We start from the raw sequence: 18,279 nt of genomic DNA, 5'->3' as shown, positions 1-18,279 counted from the left end.
GGATTGTGTATCTCTTGTATATGTAACTGCTGAAACCTATGATCAAACATTGTATAAACATGTCTTATTTACGTTCTAAATGTCGTATACAAGCTAGAAGATCAATTTTTATTTACTCACTCGCACTTGTATAATGGAATTCAGCAACTGTATTGACCCATGATTTATAAGCATTGATCATTGAACACGTGCATGTCCTGAATTAGTCAGTTACGAAACACCTTAGTGCACTGAAATGTTTAGCCTTAAGCAATTAATGCCACATGTTTCTATGTGACTCTTATAAAAACAGTAACAGAATCACTTTTGTCAACAAGATATTTATCAATACTATAGTTTTCTCCTGTAATTACTTCCGCATTTGCTGATGACGTGACTTCAATAATATTCATTAAATTGATTTCTAACATTGTCAATAGAGGAAAACAGTTGTTTTTATATCAACTATTGATCTGTTTCTCTAGTGCAATTATCTTACTACTGATGTTCCTACTCATTTGAGATTATATTAGATCCGTCTACGTTTAAATTGAATATGCAGATACAGGAGAAAACAATTATTAGTAAGCATAATGGTGTTAAAAGAGGAGGATTTGGGTATGAAACCACACACAAACAGTTACAAAAAGACAGTATTGTTCTTTTGAGGAGGCAAGGATGTGGTGTAGAAGGAGGAGGAGGCTATAAACACATGTATAAATTCAGGACGGGAACACGATGTGATATAAATACTAGTCATGTGTTATATATAGATGGACAAGCTGAGTCAAAAGTATAACTTGTAAATTCCGTTTTGATCCCACAAGGTTTCAGTACGCATGAAAAGAATGTCACCTTATCCGGATATCTTAATCAGACGTTGAGCCGACTAGTCATTGCTCTTATATAAATTGCACATGTTTGGGAATAAGCAACAAGTACCAATTTTAAGTCTTTGTGACGTGGACATTAAAACGAATCTATCAAGATTTTCCCTAAAACCGAGCATTCTTCCTAGAGTCAGTGAAGTTTTAAAAAGAACAGAACTTCGATAATTCTTCAAAAAATATATTTCCGTGATGTTATGTAATTAAGCATTCCTCTTTCATTATTTTATTCTTGTAGTAAATACAAGCCTTCTTTTATCTCTTTCTACTATATGGGAGGAGCAGGAATGTCCGCTGGAAGATATCGAGTTCCTAAACCAACAAACATGTAACGGACATACACAAATTCATATGATTTCTGTTGAAGCTAATTCTTGTGATTCAGTTTTAGTTTTAATCGTTTTTGTTCTTTTCGATTAGTAAAATATATGACCAGACCAGCAATCGACAGTACACTCAGTGCTAGTAAAACTCCAAATGAAATCTTCATGAACAGAGAGAAATCGGTCCATACTGCTTTAACACCTGAAATTAAATGACATTAGTTTAGACATGTTAGATGTTTGTAGAATAATAAGGAAATTATTAATTAAACATGAAATATGTCGATATAAAACACAGAAAATGTGGTATGATTGCCAATGAGACAACTCTCCACAAGAGACCAAACTGACACAGAAATTAACAACTATATACGGTCACCGTAAGACCTTCAACAATGAGCAAAGCCCATACCGCATAGTCAGCTATAAAAGGCCCCGAAATGACAATATTAAACAATTCAAACGAGAAAACTAACGGCCTCATTGATCTACAAAACATGAACGAAAAACAATTATGTAACATATAAACAAACGACAACCACTGAATTTCACTGACTTGGGACAGACACATACATACATAATGTGGCGGGGTTAAACATGTTAGCGGGATCCCAACCCTCCCCTAACTAGGAACAGAGGTATTACAGTACAACATAAGAACCAACTATAAAATCAGTTGAAAAAGGCTCAACTCATCAGATGGGCGAAAATACAAGTGGACGTGGCCGGGTACTTGTACATCCCAACAACAAAAAGACACTAGGTACAGATCTGAGAGTACTCTCAGTTCACTGACAGCTAGTTCAAAGCCACTAACAACTAATAAAAAATTTATGCAATTAAAACTAAATTATTAATCCGTACACATCCAACATCCAATGGATTTAGTGTAAAGACGTCATAAACCGTCAGAAAACACAGAAATAAACAACCTTGTGGAAAAAAGTAAAATCACAAAAATACTGAACTCAGAAGAAAATCAACTTGGAAAGTCCATAATCACATGGCAAAATCAAATAACAAAACGCATCATAAACGAATGGACAAGAACTGTCATATTCTGTCATGTCATAGAACTGTGGAATGCGATGTATATCACACCTCAGATGTAAGGTTTTAAAGTTTCATGAAAATCTTTGAGTTATATGAATTTCGGATAATAATTTCAACCTCCCGTAAACATTGTCGTTGTCGGTAATTACAATAAGAGTACTTAATGCCGGGTCGCCAATCCTCCATTGAATTGTTTTATGTTTACCTCAAGTTTATTAGTTTTTTATCTCCTTTTCAGCTTTATTGTCGTTAATAATAAACTAATCGTAAATACTACAATTATAAAAAATTTACGCTTATCATGAGTTAATATAATGTTGTGTCATTGAAAAGCATTTACTATAATGATAGAAACAAAAAAAAGTGTGGGTCTAGTGAAAAAAGCACGAAATATACCAAAGTGACATGCAATGTGCAGTAAGGTTTTGTCTATAGTATATTGAAAACCGCTATCTCCTATTTTGCATTATATTATTATCCCGTACAACATTTACTTTTAAATAAGAAATAGAGGGCAAATGTTAGATAATCAAAGCCCATAATTGTATTTATGACTGAGCCTACCGATATGACATTGCATTCGAATGCATCATGTCAACATCGATACAGTTTTTTTAGTCATGTTATAAAAAATTTGTAAGGGTTCCGCGGAACCCAGTGTCTCGCCTACTTTTGCTGTAAATCGCAGGCTCAACAAAACTGAGGAAAAAAGTCAATAAAAATATTCCTCTTGATACTATCTTATGATTGTGAGAAGCTAATCTGTCCAATTTTGGTAAAAATCTATGATAGTTTAATGAATATAATAAATGTTTTGAAAACTTTAACTGCAGACTGTATGTAAGGTAAACTGGAAGAAAATTAAAGTCCATTTAAAAGAAAAATACAGAAAAAATGGAGTTCTGTTTTTACAAAATTTACTTCTGGATACTATCTAATGATCATAAATAAGCTTCTGTCAAAGATTGGTACAAACCCAGGATAGTTTAAGAAAGTTATTAAAATTCTAAAAACTTTAACCACAGAGTGAATGTAATGTTACCCAGCAGAAAAACTAAGTCCATTTATAAGTAAAATACAGAAAAATGAATTCATTTTTTTACAAAATTTACTTCTGGATACTATCTTATGATCATAAACAAGCTTCTGTCAAAGTTTGATACAAACCCAGGATAGTTTAAGGAAGTTATTAAAATTCTAAAAACTTTAACTATTAAAATTCTAAAAACTTTAACCACAGAGTGAATGTTATGTTTCCCTGTAGAAAAAACTAAGTCCATTTATAAGTAAAATACGGAAAAATGCATTTATTTTTTTACAAAATTTACTTCTGGATACTATCTTATGATCATAAACAAACTTCTGTCAAAGATTGGTACAAACCCAGGATAGTTTGAGAAAGTTATTAAAATTTCAAAAACTTTAACCACAGAGTGAATGTTATGTTTCCCCGTAGAAAAAACTAAGTCCATTTATAAGTAAAATACGGAAAAATGCATTTATTTTTTTACAAAATTTACTTCTGGATACTATCTTATGATCATAAACAAACTTCTGTCAAAGTTTGGTACAAACCCAGGATAGTTTGAGAAAGTTATTAAAATTTCAAAAACTTTAACCACAGAGTGAATGTTATGTTTCCCCGCAGAAAAACTAAGTCCATTTATAAGTAAAATACGGAAAAAATGGAATTTTATTTTTACAAAATTTACTTCTGGATACTATCTAATGATCATAAAGAAGCTTTTGTCCAAGTTTGGTAGAAATACAGTATAGTTTAAGAAAGTTATTAAAATTTAAAAAACTTTAACCACAGAGTGAATATTTGTGGACGCCGCCGACGCCGACGGAATGTAGGATCGCTTAGTCTCGCTTTTTCGACTAAAGTCGAAGGCTCGACAAAAATCAGACTTAATAGATCTAAATTGAAAAAAAAAAGTATTATTTAATATGTATAAGGTAACACATTAGCTATATAGTATGTGAAATTTTTCAGACACTTATCACGAAGAAAAAAATACATACGTGTTAGATTAAGGTATATATATAGGCCACTTTTTTCAGAGACAAGTCACTGTGTGAAATTATATAAAGGAATTTTCAATATGAAGGGTGGACATTATATGTTCCTTGTCACCTAAATTAGTTTTGAAATGTTCAATACATAGTATATTATTTCATGATTTAAATAAAAGACAGACAGAAAAACGAATGAAAGTAATATAAGATATGTACACAGTGATGTATTAAATACAATGCATATGCAGAAATCAATAGAAGTGACATTGTATGCATTGCATGTCACCGAAAAATTAGGAATTTAATGTTTAATATATACATACAATGTGTCATTCAATATATAACAAACCTGGACAGTGAGCAAACTTAGCTGATTCATCTCTTTCATTCATACAATTATAGTACCCATCACACACAAACGTGTTATTAATACAGTAACCATCTCCACATTGGAATAACGATTTGTCACATTTGATCATCTCATCAGCTACCCAAAAAGAAATGCATACTTATATGATATTTATAGCAAAAAAGTAAAATAATAAAAATACCGACACCACGGATAATTCAAATAGGAAATTCCGTTAAATGGCATATGCCAAAACTAAAACACATCAAACGAATGGAATGGATAACAACTGCAAATGACAGTCGAGCGTTTCCAACTCATTACGGCCCCTGGATGGATAGAACACCCTCGAACTAATAATACCTATTGTTCAATAAATATAAACTTTAAACACTCAAATCTGTTTTATTAAATTTGAATAGTTTAAAATCAGTGTCCTACGCGGTACATATATATTTAACAAATAGACCTCATGTTTCATTTACTATATTAATTGTAATTATAGGACCACCAACACATATTTTCTCCGAAGTACCTGTCGCATTATAGACAGTGCTGCGGTAGAATACCTTTTAACAAACTTAAACCGAGGGAAACGCATTAAATATAAGAGGAGAACAACGACATAACACTAAAATGTAACACATACAGAAACGGACCGAATAAATCAGATGAAAAATGCTAGACTCATCAGATAGACAGCAGAGGAAACCTTAAAAAGTGACAAAAAAGGACAAGAGTACTAATCTTCTCGCAATATACTAGTATACTTAAAGTTAATTCAAAGCCAATAACAACTTTTTGCAACACATATGTTTTAAAATGTTTTTAATATTTTCACTCTTTGCTATGCCTATACTAAGTTAGGAATATGACAGTTCAATTCGTTTGATGTGTTTCAGCTTTTGATTTTAACGTTTGATTAGGGACTTTCCTTTTTTAATTTTCCTCGGAGATCAGTATTTTTGTGATTTTACTTCTATATACACTCTAACCTGTTTTGGGAAATTTGAATAGTCTGAAATCGGTGTCCTACATTTACACGTACATCATTCAATAGATACTATTTGAATTTATTATGATATTTACAATAATTGAATTAAACCACACCATCATTGACTCTTATATCAGTGATTCAGCTATGTTAGTTGTTTACTTTTGAAGAAGTGTAGTTTTTACAACTATGTATTACAACTTTTCCTACTCTAATTTAACGTAAAGCTGATAAGTTAATTTTATGTTAAGAATTTGATCTTCATTGGTAATGTTTAGCTGTTGCCATTACTGTCATAGAAACAAAGTTGTACCTTTCCACAATACAATGCATTAATTGGATTTGAATAATCTACATATGAAAAAGATAAAAGTGTGCTAAAACAGTTTGACACCATTTTAATCAGCCCGTGCTTGCATTTGTTTTCATTAGAATTAAATGCAGTGTGATTTTTTGTATAGTTTTGTTATTCTGATTGAGAATTGACATGAGCGCTATAGCTTCCGATATCCAGGAAATCTTATTTGGATAGAATTAAATTATTTTAGATTTTTACTTTGAACTCAGCTTTTCATGCTTAATTCTTTGAATTCCGTATGAAAAACCATTCTTGCATTTTGCTTTGTTTTGAACGCGTCCTTGCAAACAAGCAAATACCAACTAATGATTTATTAATGTTTCCCAGGCTAAGGATCCTTGTTGGATTACTTAAATGTATTTCCGTAAAAATGAGGTCAAACTCAATACTTATGTTGGTAGTAAAACATAGTAGTCCATTCTAACATGTAGTTATTAGTATTATTGGATTGATACGTTTAGAACCTTTAGCGACCCCAAGGTTTAAATGTCTATAACAAGTACGGTGTAATAATTCAACGTTACAGAGGAACGTTCACATATATAATCTGATCCACTCAATTGATACTAGTAACATGTGCGCGCCAAAAAATGGTCTCGTCCACACTGTTATGAAAACGATTCCAGTTTAAATCTTTTTCATTTTATCCAAATATAAAGATGTTTTCAACCTGCAAACATTTTCTGTGGTCTAGATTGTATGTATCTTGACAAACCTTGCATAGGTGTTATTACTGCCTGGAATCCAGTCCCAATACTCATATACCGACTTTTAAACTTTATTGTAACATCTTGTCCTGAAGATACAATTGGTCGAGGAATAGTAACTCCGCAAAGACCCTTTGATACAGTTATTTCATCTGTTTCTTCGTCTTCTCCTAAAACGGAAAACTTTATTAGCATTTTATAAAAAGGATTGGTTAAGTAAGTGCAAAATGCAGTCCTTTCAGCAGATTTCGAAATACAACTATAGGTGCAGTTAGGCACTACAAAAGGCTATATATTGTCTATACAAGTAAAAACATCGAATCGTTTATCTATCAATTTGTAATTAGTCTTTCAAAACTGATAATGAAAAGTACATGTATATATATATTCATAAATGGCAGGACTAAAAGACAGCAAAGTAGGACCAATACAAAAAAGTTTATAAATCATGTATGTACATGTCTTGTGTATATGATATCTTTTAACAGGCATTTAGCAGATCCGATAAGTACTTACAAGTTACATTTCATCATTGTCAAAATGCTTACTAAATATGCAGTCATTTTGCATCGTTCTTATTTATAGTTTTTGAGACGAAACAATTATTGAAAGAATGGTCGGACGGACGGAAACGGTGATTGAAACGAAGCATGCCAATCTATGGGTTTGATTACTTGAAACACATGTCCATTTTGCATAAAAATATATCATTGAGCATTCAGTGATAATTTACTTCTAGTTGGAGCAGAGATATATATAATACCATAATGGCATTGATAAGTATAAGTGATTTCAGTTATTTCTTAAAATAATCATAAACTGAATATTGCGTATATTCAGTGATCTGTATTTTATTGATTATAGATAGTTTTTAATTCTGATAACAAATCTTAAACTTTTGTTGAACAAACAATAGATATAGGAGGATGTAGTATGGTTGCCAATGAAACAACTCTCTATCCAAGTCACAATTTATGAAAAATAAACTGTTATAAGTCAAAGTACTTTTTTCCACTTGGCTCACACAGAACAAAAGCTACATGTATAAAGGGCTCCAATAAAACTGAATTTAAAAAATCTCACCTACCATCAAATACATGTAAACTGTCGTCACAGTATACCATATGGGGATGACCAATATCAAATCTAGTAAACTGTATAGATACCACGTGATCTTGGGGAACTTTTAGTCGGATGGAACATCTGTATCCATGGTCATAAAATAATGTCTTAGTCAGTGAGAGTATTACTGGGTCTTTGATTGTAATTTGGTACTTACAGAAATCCTCCATATAATCTGAAATTTTATAGAAGACAAAAATGAAGTATCGGTAACTACAATGTCGTGTTAAAGACCAAATTCATTTAAACTAGTAATAAATGTAACAAGAAAAAACAAGCTGTGTTATGGCTCATGACAAATGAAGTTAGGCACTGGTTTTCTAACAATCAGAAAATATATAAACCAATGGTCATTACCTTTAAAATTTAACGTTATTTCTCTTTGGTCATTCTGTTTGGTGGTCCACTACTTATATGTGCTATTGTAATTATTGTTATGAACAGAAATTCTCGAGAAAATCCTTCTATAGTATAATTTGACTTGAAATAACCTAAGTTTTAATACAATTGCATGAAAATCAATAACATGGTCAATTTTATAAATTTCCTGTTTACAAAACTTTGAATTTTTCGAAAAACTAAGGATGTTCTTATCCCAGGCATAGATTACCTAAGCCGTATTTGGCCTAACTTTTTGGAATTTTGGATTCTCAATGCTCTTCAACTTTGTACTTGTTTGGTTTTATAAATATTTTGAAATGAGCGTCACTGATGAGTCTTGTGTAGACGAAACGCGCGTCTGGCGTACTAAATTATAATCCTGGTACTTTGGATAACTATTTACATCACTGGGTCGATGCCACTGTTGGTGGGTGTTTCGTCCCCGAGAGGATCACCACCCCAGTAGTCAACACTTCGGTGTTGACATGAATGTCAATAACGTGGTCATCTTTATAAAGTTCCTCTTTACAAAACTGAGTTTTTCGAAAAACTTAGGATTTTGTTATCCCATGCATAGATTACCTTAGCTCGTATTTGGCACAACGTTTTGGAATTTTGGATCACCAATGCTCTTCAATTTTGTACTTGTTTGGCTATAAAAATATGAGCGTCACTGATGAGTCTTATGTAGACGAAAAGCGCGTCTGGCGTACTAAATTATAATCCTGGTACTTTTCATACACTGAATATTTATACATTTTCATAATTGATTCCAAAGATGGAGAAGCAACTTGATTTCGGCTGTTTTCTGTTCTTTGCTCAGGTTGTTATCTATTTCACACATTCCCTATTTTAATTCTTAATTTTATCAGATTCAATACATTGTATATATACATGATCCTTTATCCGATTTTTCAAACAATACGCAGCAAATATATCAGTGCAACAAGAAGCAAGTGAATTTTTTTATGATAAAAAAAACAGAGAAGTACAATATACTTTTGCATGTATATTTCCTATGATCGTATTTAACAGATAATTTTCTAAAGTTCATTATTGTGATTTCGAAATAAATGTTACCAGTGTGGTGATTGGCGTCAATAAACATTACTGTTGTAACCTAAATCGCTTGAAAATTTCTTTTCTACAGTTTTTGACTCAATAGCTTTACTATTGATTATAACAAACTCAATAACTGGAATAGCGTACAAAGAGGACTTGCAAACTATGGTTACAAGTTATAGTCTGATGTACGAGTAATGTTGCTTAATATTAATCATGGAAAGGAAACAATTGGAAAATTCAAATATTCTCATTTGTTGTAAAATAAGTCCTTAACATATCTTCATTTTTTTATTTCTAGATGTAAATGAATATCAACTATACATATAACTTTATCTGTTATAATCTTTAACGTGCAAAACTAAATGGGATATATGAATTAGTGACTAAGATAGATAGCCACATAGTTTTCATAGAGGGGCGAACAGATACCAGAGGGACCGTCAAACTCATATATCGAAAATTAACTGACAACGATATGGCTAAAAATAAAATGACAAACAGACAAATAATAGTACACAAGACACAACATGGAAAACTAAAGACGAAGCAACACGAACTAAACTAAAAACTGGGTGATATCAGGTTTTCGAGAAGGGTCAACAGGTCCTGTATCATATGTGGCACCCTTCGTGTTTCTCATGTTATTACAAACCCGGTAAATAATCTAATTTGGGAGGTCACATTCGAGGTGAAAAGGGAAGTAAATTGTAGTTACAACATAAGGAATATATTCGATATCATCTGTGAAACGGTTATTCCAAAACGGTCAATCAACTCGTGATGTCGTACGTAAAATTCACGAAGGGATGATTTCACTTGCTCTATTTTGAACTCTTGGTTTAATAGCTTCCTTGTGAGTAGCAATCCTCTATCAACAAAATCATGGGAGGAAATACAAGCCCAAATATCGTTTCAATTGGGAGTTATATACTCCTATGCAGGCGCTGCTGGAATGTTGCTACAAAGAAATGGAAAGTTCTCAATTGGGAAGCTAATATCATCTCTTTTGTCGTAAAGCTTTGTTAACAAACTACCCTCATTTTCAATTTCTAGATGTAAGTCAAAAAATGAAGCAGACTTTACTATATCTGTTGTATCCTTTATCTCTGGTTCGATGGGATAGATTCGTTCAACATAGTCACCGAAATTTGAATTATTTAGTGAAACAAACATTTTTTATATAGCGTAAACTAAGGTTTAATGATATTGCTAACTTCTTATCTTTCTTCCTTCCTAAGAAATTTCTGTATAAAGTCTGCCTCATCATATTGAAAAACAAGTCAGCAAGAATAGGGGCACAATTTGTTCTCGTTAGAATTCCGACAGTCTGTTGAAAAACGCGTCCTCCAAACGTACCAAATATGTTGTCAATCAAGAAATCAAGCATCTTGAAAATATCAGTTTCAGAGAATTTTTGTTGGAATCAGAGTGATTCTTTGCAGAGTAGGAGTTATTCCTCCCCAAGACAAGATAAAATTGAGAATGGAAATGGGGAATGTGTCAAAGAGACAACAACCCGACCAAATAAAAAAACACAACAGCAGAAGGTCACCAACAGGTCTTCAATGTAGCGAGAAACTCCCGCACCCGGAGGCGTCCTTCAGGTGGCCCCGAAACAAATATATACTAGTTCAGTGATAATGAACGCCATACTAATTTCCAAATTGTACATAAGAAACTAAAATTAAAATAATACAAGACTAACAAAGGCCAGAGGCTCCTGACTTGGGACAGGCGCAAAAATGCGGCGGGGTTAAACATGTTTGTGAGATCTCAACCCTCCCCCTATACCTCTAACCAATGTAGAAAAGTAAACGCATAACAATACGCACATTAAAATTCAGTTCAAGAGAAGTCCGAGTCTGATGTCAGAAGATGTAACCAAAGAAAATAAACAAAATGACAATAATACATAAATAACAACAGACTACTAGCAGTTAACTGACATGCCAGCTCCAGACTTCAATTAAACTGACTGAAAGATTATGATTTCATCATATGAACATCAGGCACAATCCTTCCCGTTAGGGGTTTAGTATCATACCATCATAACATATATGAGAAGAACATAACCCGTGTCATGCCAACAACTGTTTTTAGAATAAATGTGTTTAGTTCCGACGCAAAGACCTTATCAGTGACTCAATATTAACGCCAAAATATGCTATCTTTAATGACTTGACAACAGTATCGTAATTATATCCCTTCTTAATAAGTCTATTCAAAGGTTTTGTAAGTTTATGAGGTGAATACTGACACCTTTGAGCTTTATAAAGAATATTTCCATAAAAAATTGGATGTGAAATACCTGAACGTATAAGAAGTCTGCATGTTGAGCTATATTTACGAATGATGTTTTTATACCGATGATAAAATTTAGTAAATGTTTTGACTAGTTTGTGATATCGAAAACCCTGGTGTAATAATTTTTCAGTAATACATAAATTTCTCTCGTTAAAATCTAAAACTTTGTTACATACACGAGCGAATCGTACAAGTTGAGATATATAAACACCGTAAGATGGTGACAAGGGAACGTCACCATCTTAAAACGGATGATTATCGATAGGAAATGAAAAATCATCCCTTTTATCATAAATTTTAGTATTCAGCTTTCCGTTAGTGATATAGATATCAAGATCGATGAAAGGGCAGTGGTCATTGTTAGTATTAGCTTTATTTAAAGTCAGTTCACCAGGATAAATTTCATTAATATACATACTGAAGTCGTCATTATTGAGAGCCAAAATATCATCCAAATATCTAAAAGTATTATTAAATTTGTTTATCAGATGTTGTTTTGATGGGTCTTTACTTATTTTTGTCATAAATTGTAACTCATAACAATACAAAAAGAGGTCCGCAATAAGTGGTGCACAGTTAGTCCCCATTGGAATTCCGATAATCTGACGATATACGGAATCCCCAAAGCGAACAAAAATGTTATCTAGTAAAAATGCAAGGGCATATATAGTATCAAAGCATGTCCAATTAACATAGTTTTTTTGTTTATTGCTACTAAAAAATGACCTAAAAGAGTTTGAACATATATATTCAGATTCTGATATTTTGAATGCCCATTTAATTAGGTGTGTGATTTTTTTCTTAATGAGAATGTGAGGCAATGTGGTATACAGGGTAGAAAAATCAAAACTTTGAACAGATTCAAAATCACCAATATAAGCATGCAATTTATTAAGTACTTCCAACGAGTTCTTGACACTCCAAAAGTAATTTATTCCACTATTTTCGAAGGCCTTATTTGAACAATTTATTATAAGGTTTTTAATTGTACCAAGTGTGCTGGTAAGAATAATAGACAATTTAGTAGTTGAACAATGGCTTGAAGACGAAATAAATCTATATTTGTAAGGGGTTTTGTGTAGCTTCAGTAGTTTTGTGTATACTTGTATTAACGTTCGCCATTATTTTTAACGAAACAAGGTAATATTAACTTTTTCAGTTTGTCTTTTCGTTTGGAATGGGGAAGATTGTATACAGTGTAGAAAAGTCAAATGTTTTAATAGCATTGCAAGATGAGTGAGTCTTAGATTGTATGTACTCTATAAGATCTTTAGATTTTTTTAGTATTCATATCTGATTCACGCCACTTCCAGAATAGGCAGTTTCACAATAACTTTGGAGCCCGGCTTTGAATGCAGATAAAAGAGACGTTAACAGTTTAGAAAGAGGTTTCGTGAAACACTTGGAAGACCAAACAATATACCGTTAGTTGTAAGGACATTTATGTAGGTTTAGTCTCCAATACAGTGATGGAAGATCCAGTTCTTCATCTTCGGTTGAAATTCCAAAGGAACATGGAACAGACCTATGATTATCCAGGATTTTTTCTATGGTATGTGTCGTGAGGGTATATGTTGAGTTGCAAGATGATAGGGTCTAAGATTGTATGTATTCTAACAGATCTTTGGATTTTTTTTAGTTTCTTTCGTCTGATTCACGCCATCTCTAGAATATGCAGTTTCACAATAACTTTAGAGCCCGGCTTTATTTGCAGATAAAAGAGATGTTAACAATTTATAGAAAGAGGTTTCGTGGAGCACTTGGAAGACCCAGCAATAAACTGTTATTTGTAAGGCCACTTATGTAGTTTAGGTATCCAATACAGTGATGGAAGATCCAGGTCTTCATCTTTGGTAGAAATTCCAAAGGAACATAGAACAGACCTATGATTATCCAGGATTTTCTCTTTGGTAATTGTCGTGGTGGTATATGTTGACGAGTTTCCAAGTGAATTATCAATACCTAATTCATTTAGCAAGCAGTGTATGTAATGAGATTTACACACAAAAACGATGATGATTGGGGTTTGAACTGTTTAGTGTGGCTTTTCTTTTTTATATATTTTTTTTTTTATTATTAATGAAATGCACATTTATACCCCTGGGGGTTGAAGGCATATACAAACAATACAATACAATATACACAATAGAAAAAATAACATATCAAACATCATATATAAAGTGGTAAAACAGTAATATTTATGCAGGCGTTGTGTCCACTCCCCTCAGTGCAAATGACTTTTTAATGAACGGAACAGTAAGCTGCATAATATCAAATGAAGATAGAATTAATTGTAATCTATCTGTTTCAGACAAATTAAAGTATTCTGGACATATATTATTTATATCTTTTTCAAGCTGATTACGTAAAGATTTATTAATTTTACATTTTAAGAAAAAGTGGGTTTCATCTTTAACCGCATTTATATTACAATGTTTACATATTCTTTTTTCTCTTTGAATTCTTTTATATCTACCCCTCTCTATTTCCAAGAAATGGTCACTTACACGCATTTTACATAATAATTTTCTATTTTCAAAACTATTTTTAGAAATGTATTTGTCTATTTCATATTTTGTTTTTATTTTACTGTACAAGAACATTTTACTGGTTTCATTAGTTAATTTTAATTTTTTAAAGAAAATATTTTCAAAGCTATCTTTAAGTTCTTTTTTAATATTTTTTGAGAATGAACTCTTCTCTTGTTTATAATTTATATCCTGAATTTTATTTATATCTAATTTATTTACATTGGCTATATTTTCTACATATGAAAACCATGAAAATATACCGTTAGTGCTAAGCCATTTAGATAAACAAAAAGCATCATATAATAAAGGGTTATTTTCATCACTAGAAATTCTTGCTAAGTACTTCAATGATTGTACTTTAATAAAGACATCTATGGGATACTGAGCTAGTTCTGCTCTTGCAGCTATATTGACAGATTGTTTACTAAGCCCAAGTATATATTTGCAAAATTTTAAATGTGTCTTCTCCACTTGGCTGCTATCAATCATTGATAAAATATCAAATTTACTCATGTCTTTAATTTGAGCTCGTCTTTCAGCTCTTATTATTTTTTCATAAAAATCCATATACCAAATTTCAGAGTTATACATAAGAATAGGTTTAACTAGTGATTCGAACAATTTTTTGTATACTTTTATAGACACATTTTCTAAAGGAGAAAGATACTTAAAAATAGAAAACAAAACTTTAGTACCTTTCTTAGCCAATTCAGTGTGTGATGAAGTCAATTTCCCAGATGCTTCAATTATATTTCCAAGATATTTATATTTTAAAACTTTTTCTAGTTTGTCACCATTTAAGTAAAAATCATATTTATTATATAAAATGTTTTTCTGTTGAAAGACCATTATTTTAGTTTTTTGTGTGTTTATTGTGAGCTGCCACTTATTACAATAAGAATTTAGTTTATTTATAGAGTTCTGTAAACCTTCAGGAGTTTCAGATAATAACAAAATGTCATCTGCAAACATAAGGCAGTTCATTGACATATTTTGTAGAGTCACTGGTTTACAACTTTCATCAAATATTTCTGGTAGATCATTTATATAAACATTAAATAAGTTTGGACTCACATTATCCCCTTGTTTCACTCCTCTATCAATAGAGACATATTCAGATATATTCTCCTTTAATTTTACTGAAGCTTCAGTATTCTTATACATATTTTTTATCAAATTGTAAAATTTTACACCAATTTTCTCATTTTTTGTTATTTTGTACAAAAGACCTAACCTCCACACTGAATCAAATGCCTTTTTTAGGTCTACAAAACAACCATAAATCTTTTTCTTTTTATAATTTATATATTTATTAAACAGAGTCTTTACAATAAAGACACCATCTGAAGTCCTACTATTCTTCTTAAAGCCTAGTTGATGGTGACATATATTATTTTCAAATAAATTAAGTAATCTACAATTTATAACCATATTAAATAATTTACTTAGACAGCTCATCAGAGAAATTCCTCTGTAGTTTGAAGGATCAAGATGATCCCCACTTTTAAATAATGAAATTATAAATGATTTATTCCAATTTTCAGGATATAGAGAGGTAGATAATATAAGGTTAAAATATTTAGCTATGGCTGTTAACATTACAGAACTACTATGTTTTATAATTTCATAACATATTTTATCTGGTCCACAACTTTTCCCACTTTTTAATCTTTTAATTTGTGTTTTTATTTCAGATATATTTATTGGTGTATCACTTTCTTTTGATGTTAGCAACTTCTCTGTTTTGCATAATTCTTCAAAAATACTTTTCTCAAAATTTTTATCTATCTTTTCAGGTTTACACTGATTTACCAAATATGAACTATGTCTATTTCACTATGACAATGACATGATAACGCACGAAAACAAAAGATTGGCCTTTCAAAAAGATACATTTGCATATTGATACATTGTATAAGCAAGAATTCATACAGTCAGCAAAAATGACCTTGGCGATGAACTTTCATGAACAAATCCTTGAAAACACACAATGTCCATTAATATGAAAATGTATCCAAGCATACTCTGGTTAGTACCGATTATCAGGTTATCTGCATGTTGATATCGTAAAATATTAGCTGCGAGACATAATATGAAGCTTTTTGTCGAGTGAGCGTAGCGAACGAGATCAAAAAGCCTTCATATTATGCCAAGCAGCTAATATTTTACAATATTAATATGCAGATAATGTGATAATCGATTTATCGGGCTATATTTGTGTGTTTGAGAAGTGTTTTCTTTGTTTCATCAGCACACAAAAGATGACTTGATAAGTTCGGGTCAAAGTTATTAACGTCGGTTCAAACATTATGACGTCGCTGATATGTCCGGGTCAAAGTTATTAAGGCCGGGTCAACGTATTTGACGTCACAAACACATGATACGGAATAATATTAAGAGCTGAACAGAGTGATATAGACAGTGGGACGACCGATAATTACATTTATTTGCCCTCGGCACGTAAAAGGAAGATGTGGTACTATGATTGTTGATGAGACTCTTCACACGTTATCTAAATACACAGAAATATAAAAAATTAGGCCATCGTACTGCTTTCGACAATGAACAAAGCCCTTTGGTGCTGATGCTTCGTGAAGAGTTCACTAAATATTAATTCGACGAGTTATAGCTCTCAAGTAAAATTCAAATATGACGGTTAAAGTCCTATAACTCTAGAATGACAAAACAAATCAAAATGAGTGCATGTGCAGTATTTGAAAATTTGTCCTAATCTGATACATTGTAGTTAGAGTAACTCCGAAACAACAAACTTCCAAACATTGAATGGAAGCTTTTCTTCTCCAAATGAATGAAATATTTGTATCAAGTTTCATAATATCTTACAAAAGCAATCTCTGAATTTTGTCAAACAAGCGGACAGACGAACAGACGGAAAAGTATATTCTATAATACCACCCTTATATGACGGACATATATATTGTAAAAAACAATCGTCTGAATATTTAAGGAATAAACCGTATTTACATATGATGATATTTTATGTACATTTTATGGGCCCCAAACAGCATAAACATTACAACATCAATAATTTTTTCATAATACAATACAAACAATGAGATAAAAAAAAAAAAAAAAAGTTAAACGAGAACAATTTAAGTTCTTAAAGAATACGTAGATAAAGAATCTATAGTATGTTTTTTTTTTAATACTAATGCATTTTATTGCAAGTGTGGTTGATATAGATAACAAACAAGCAGCCCAAAAAGAAAAAAAGAAAAATAGATATCCACATATGTATAGTACACAAAAAGTTGGATCAATTAAATATATAATAATTAGCCAAAAAGAAAGTAGAAATTAAACATGTCCATGACTCATCCTGTGTCAGCAGCAAATAGGAAAGCATTATGGTTTCCTAAAGGCAGCTGACACCAATATATATGATGATATTTTATGTACATTTTATGATCCATTATCGGATTGGTAGTTTGTATACTGAATAACCTTTTCTTTTTGTTTTCTTTATCTCCAAGTATAGTACTGATCTAAGTTTACACATTTAAAGATGAAATGTAAAATAAACACAATACACGCAACAATTTACTATAGACTTACATGTTCGATATTTATATGTTGAAGACAGGGCATCATTAATTATTACCGCACAAATAATACAAACAAATAAGAAATCCATTTTGATATGTAACAGGTATTTGAATTTTTATCGCAGTTGAAAGCAGATAAGATAGGTCAACGAGTTTTCTATTATCATATGTTGTCGTCTTTGAATAATTTTAGTCTCAAAGACATTAAAACTAGGCATACATGTGCGCAATACATTGGTGTATGTCCATCATTTAAAGATAAATTGGTGTATTTTAGTGTTATTTATGCAGCTGAATTTTTACGTTTTATATCAAATATCTTTTTATTTGTATTTCTTACATTTTATATACTTCTTACTTCTTGACTTTATAAAAATATTACATCGCCTATAGTATTTGTATTATTCGCTCCTTTAACAAATCTTACTTCTTACAATAGCCAAGAGTCTTAACATTATAAATACATTTGTCGAATAGGGACTATCATTTAAAAATCATTACAGTTAATAAATGAAATCTCCTACAAAAGAAATGTGAACGTTTCGAATACACCTTACCATCATTAAATGGGGAGTAATTCATACGAGGATGGTCATACCAGTGTTTTATATGGCATTCTTTATCCGGATGTTAAACAGTCC

At 31.5% G+C, this 18,279-nt stretch overlaps 1 protein-coding gene across 2 annotated transcripts; it reads right to left on the bottom strand.

Moving 5' to 3' along the window:
* Window positions 1-1,034: 1,034 nt before the first annotated feature.
* Window positions 1,035-18,252, bottom strand: LOC134721879 (uncharacterized). Of its 2 annotated transcripts, none has more exons than XM_063585145.1 (5): window positions 18,196-18,252; window positions 7,757-7,966; window positions 6,678-6,839; window positions 4,611-4,748; window positions 1,035-1,391 (listed from the first exon to the last, which is right to left on the bottom strand). In XM_063585145.1, the coding sequence occupies exons 1-5, from the start codon at window positions 18,218-18,220 to the stop codon at window positions 1,234-1,236; spliced, it is 693 nt and encodes a 230-aa protein (XP_063441215.1). In that variant the 5' UTR covers window positions 18,221-18,252; the 3' UTR covers window positions 1,035-1,233. The 2 variants fall into 2 exon arrangements, with proteins under 2 accessions (XP_063441215.1, XP_063441214.1); XM_063585144.1 differs by lacking the exon at window positions 18,196-18,252 and adding an exon at window positions 17,649-17,765.
* Window positions 18,253-18,279: the final 27 nt, after the last annotated feature.

This window comes from Mytilus trossulus, chromosome 6 (genome assembly GCF_036588685.1).
Source record: "Mytilus trossulus isolate FHL-02 chromosome 6, PNRI_Mtr1.1.1.hap1, whole genome shotgun sequence".
In the NCBI taxonomy this organism is placed as follows: domain Eukaryota; kingdom Metazoa; phylum Mollusca; class Bivalvia; order Mytilida; family Mytilidae; genus Mytilus; species Mytilus trossulus.
Note: the sequence above shows the minus strand (reverse complement) of the source record. Positions and strands in the feature narration are given on the sequence as shown.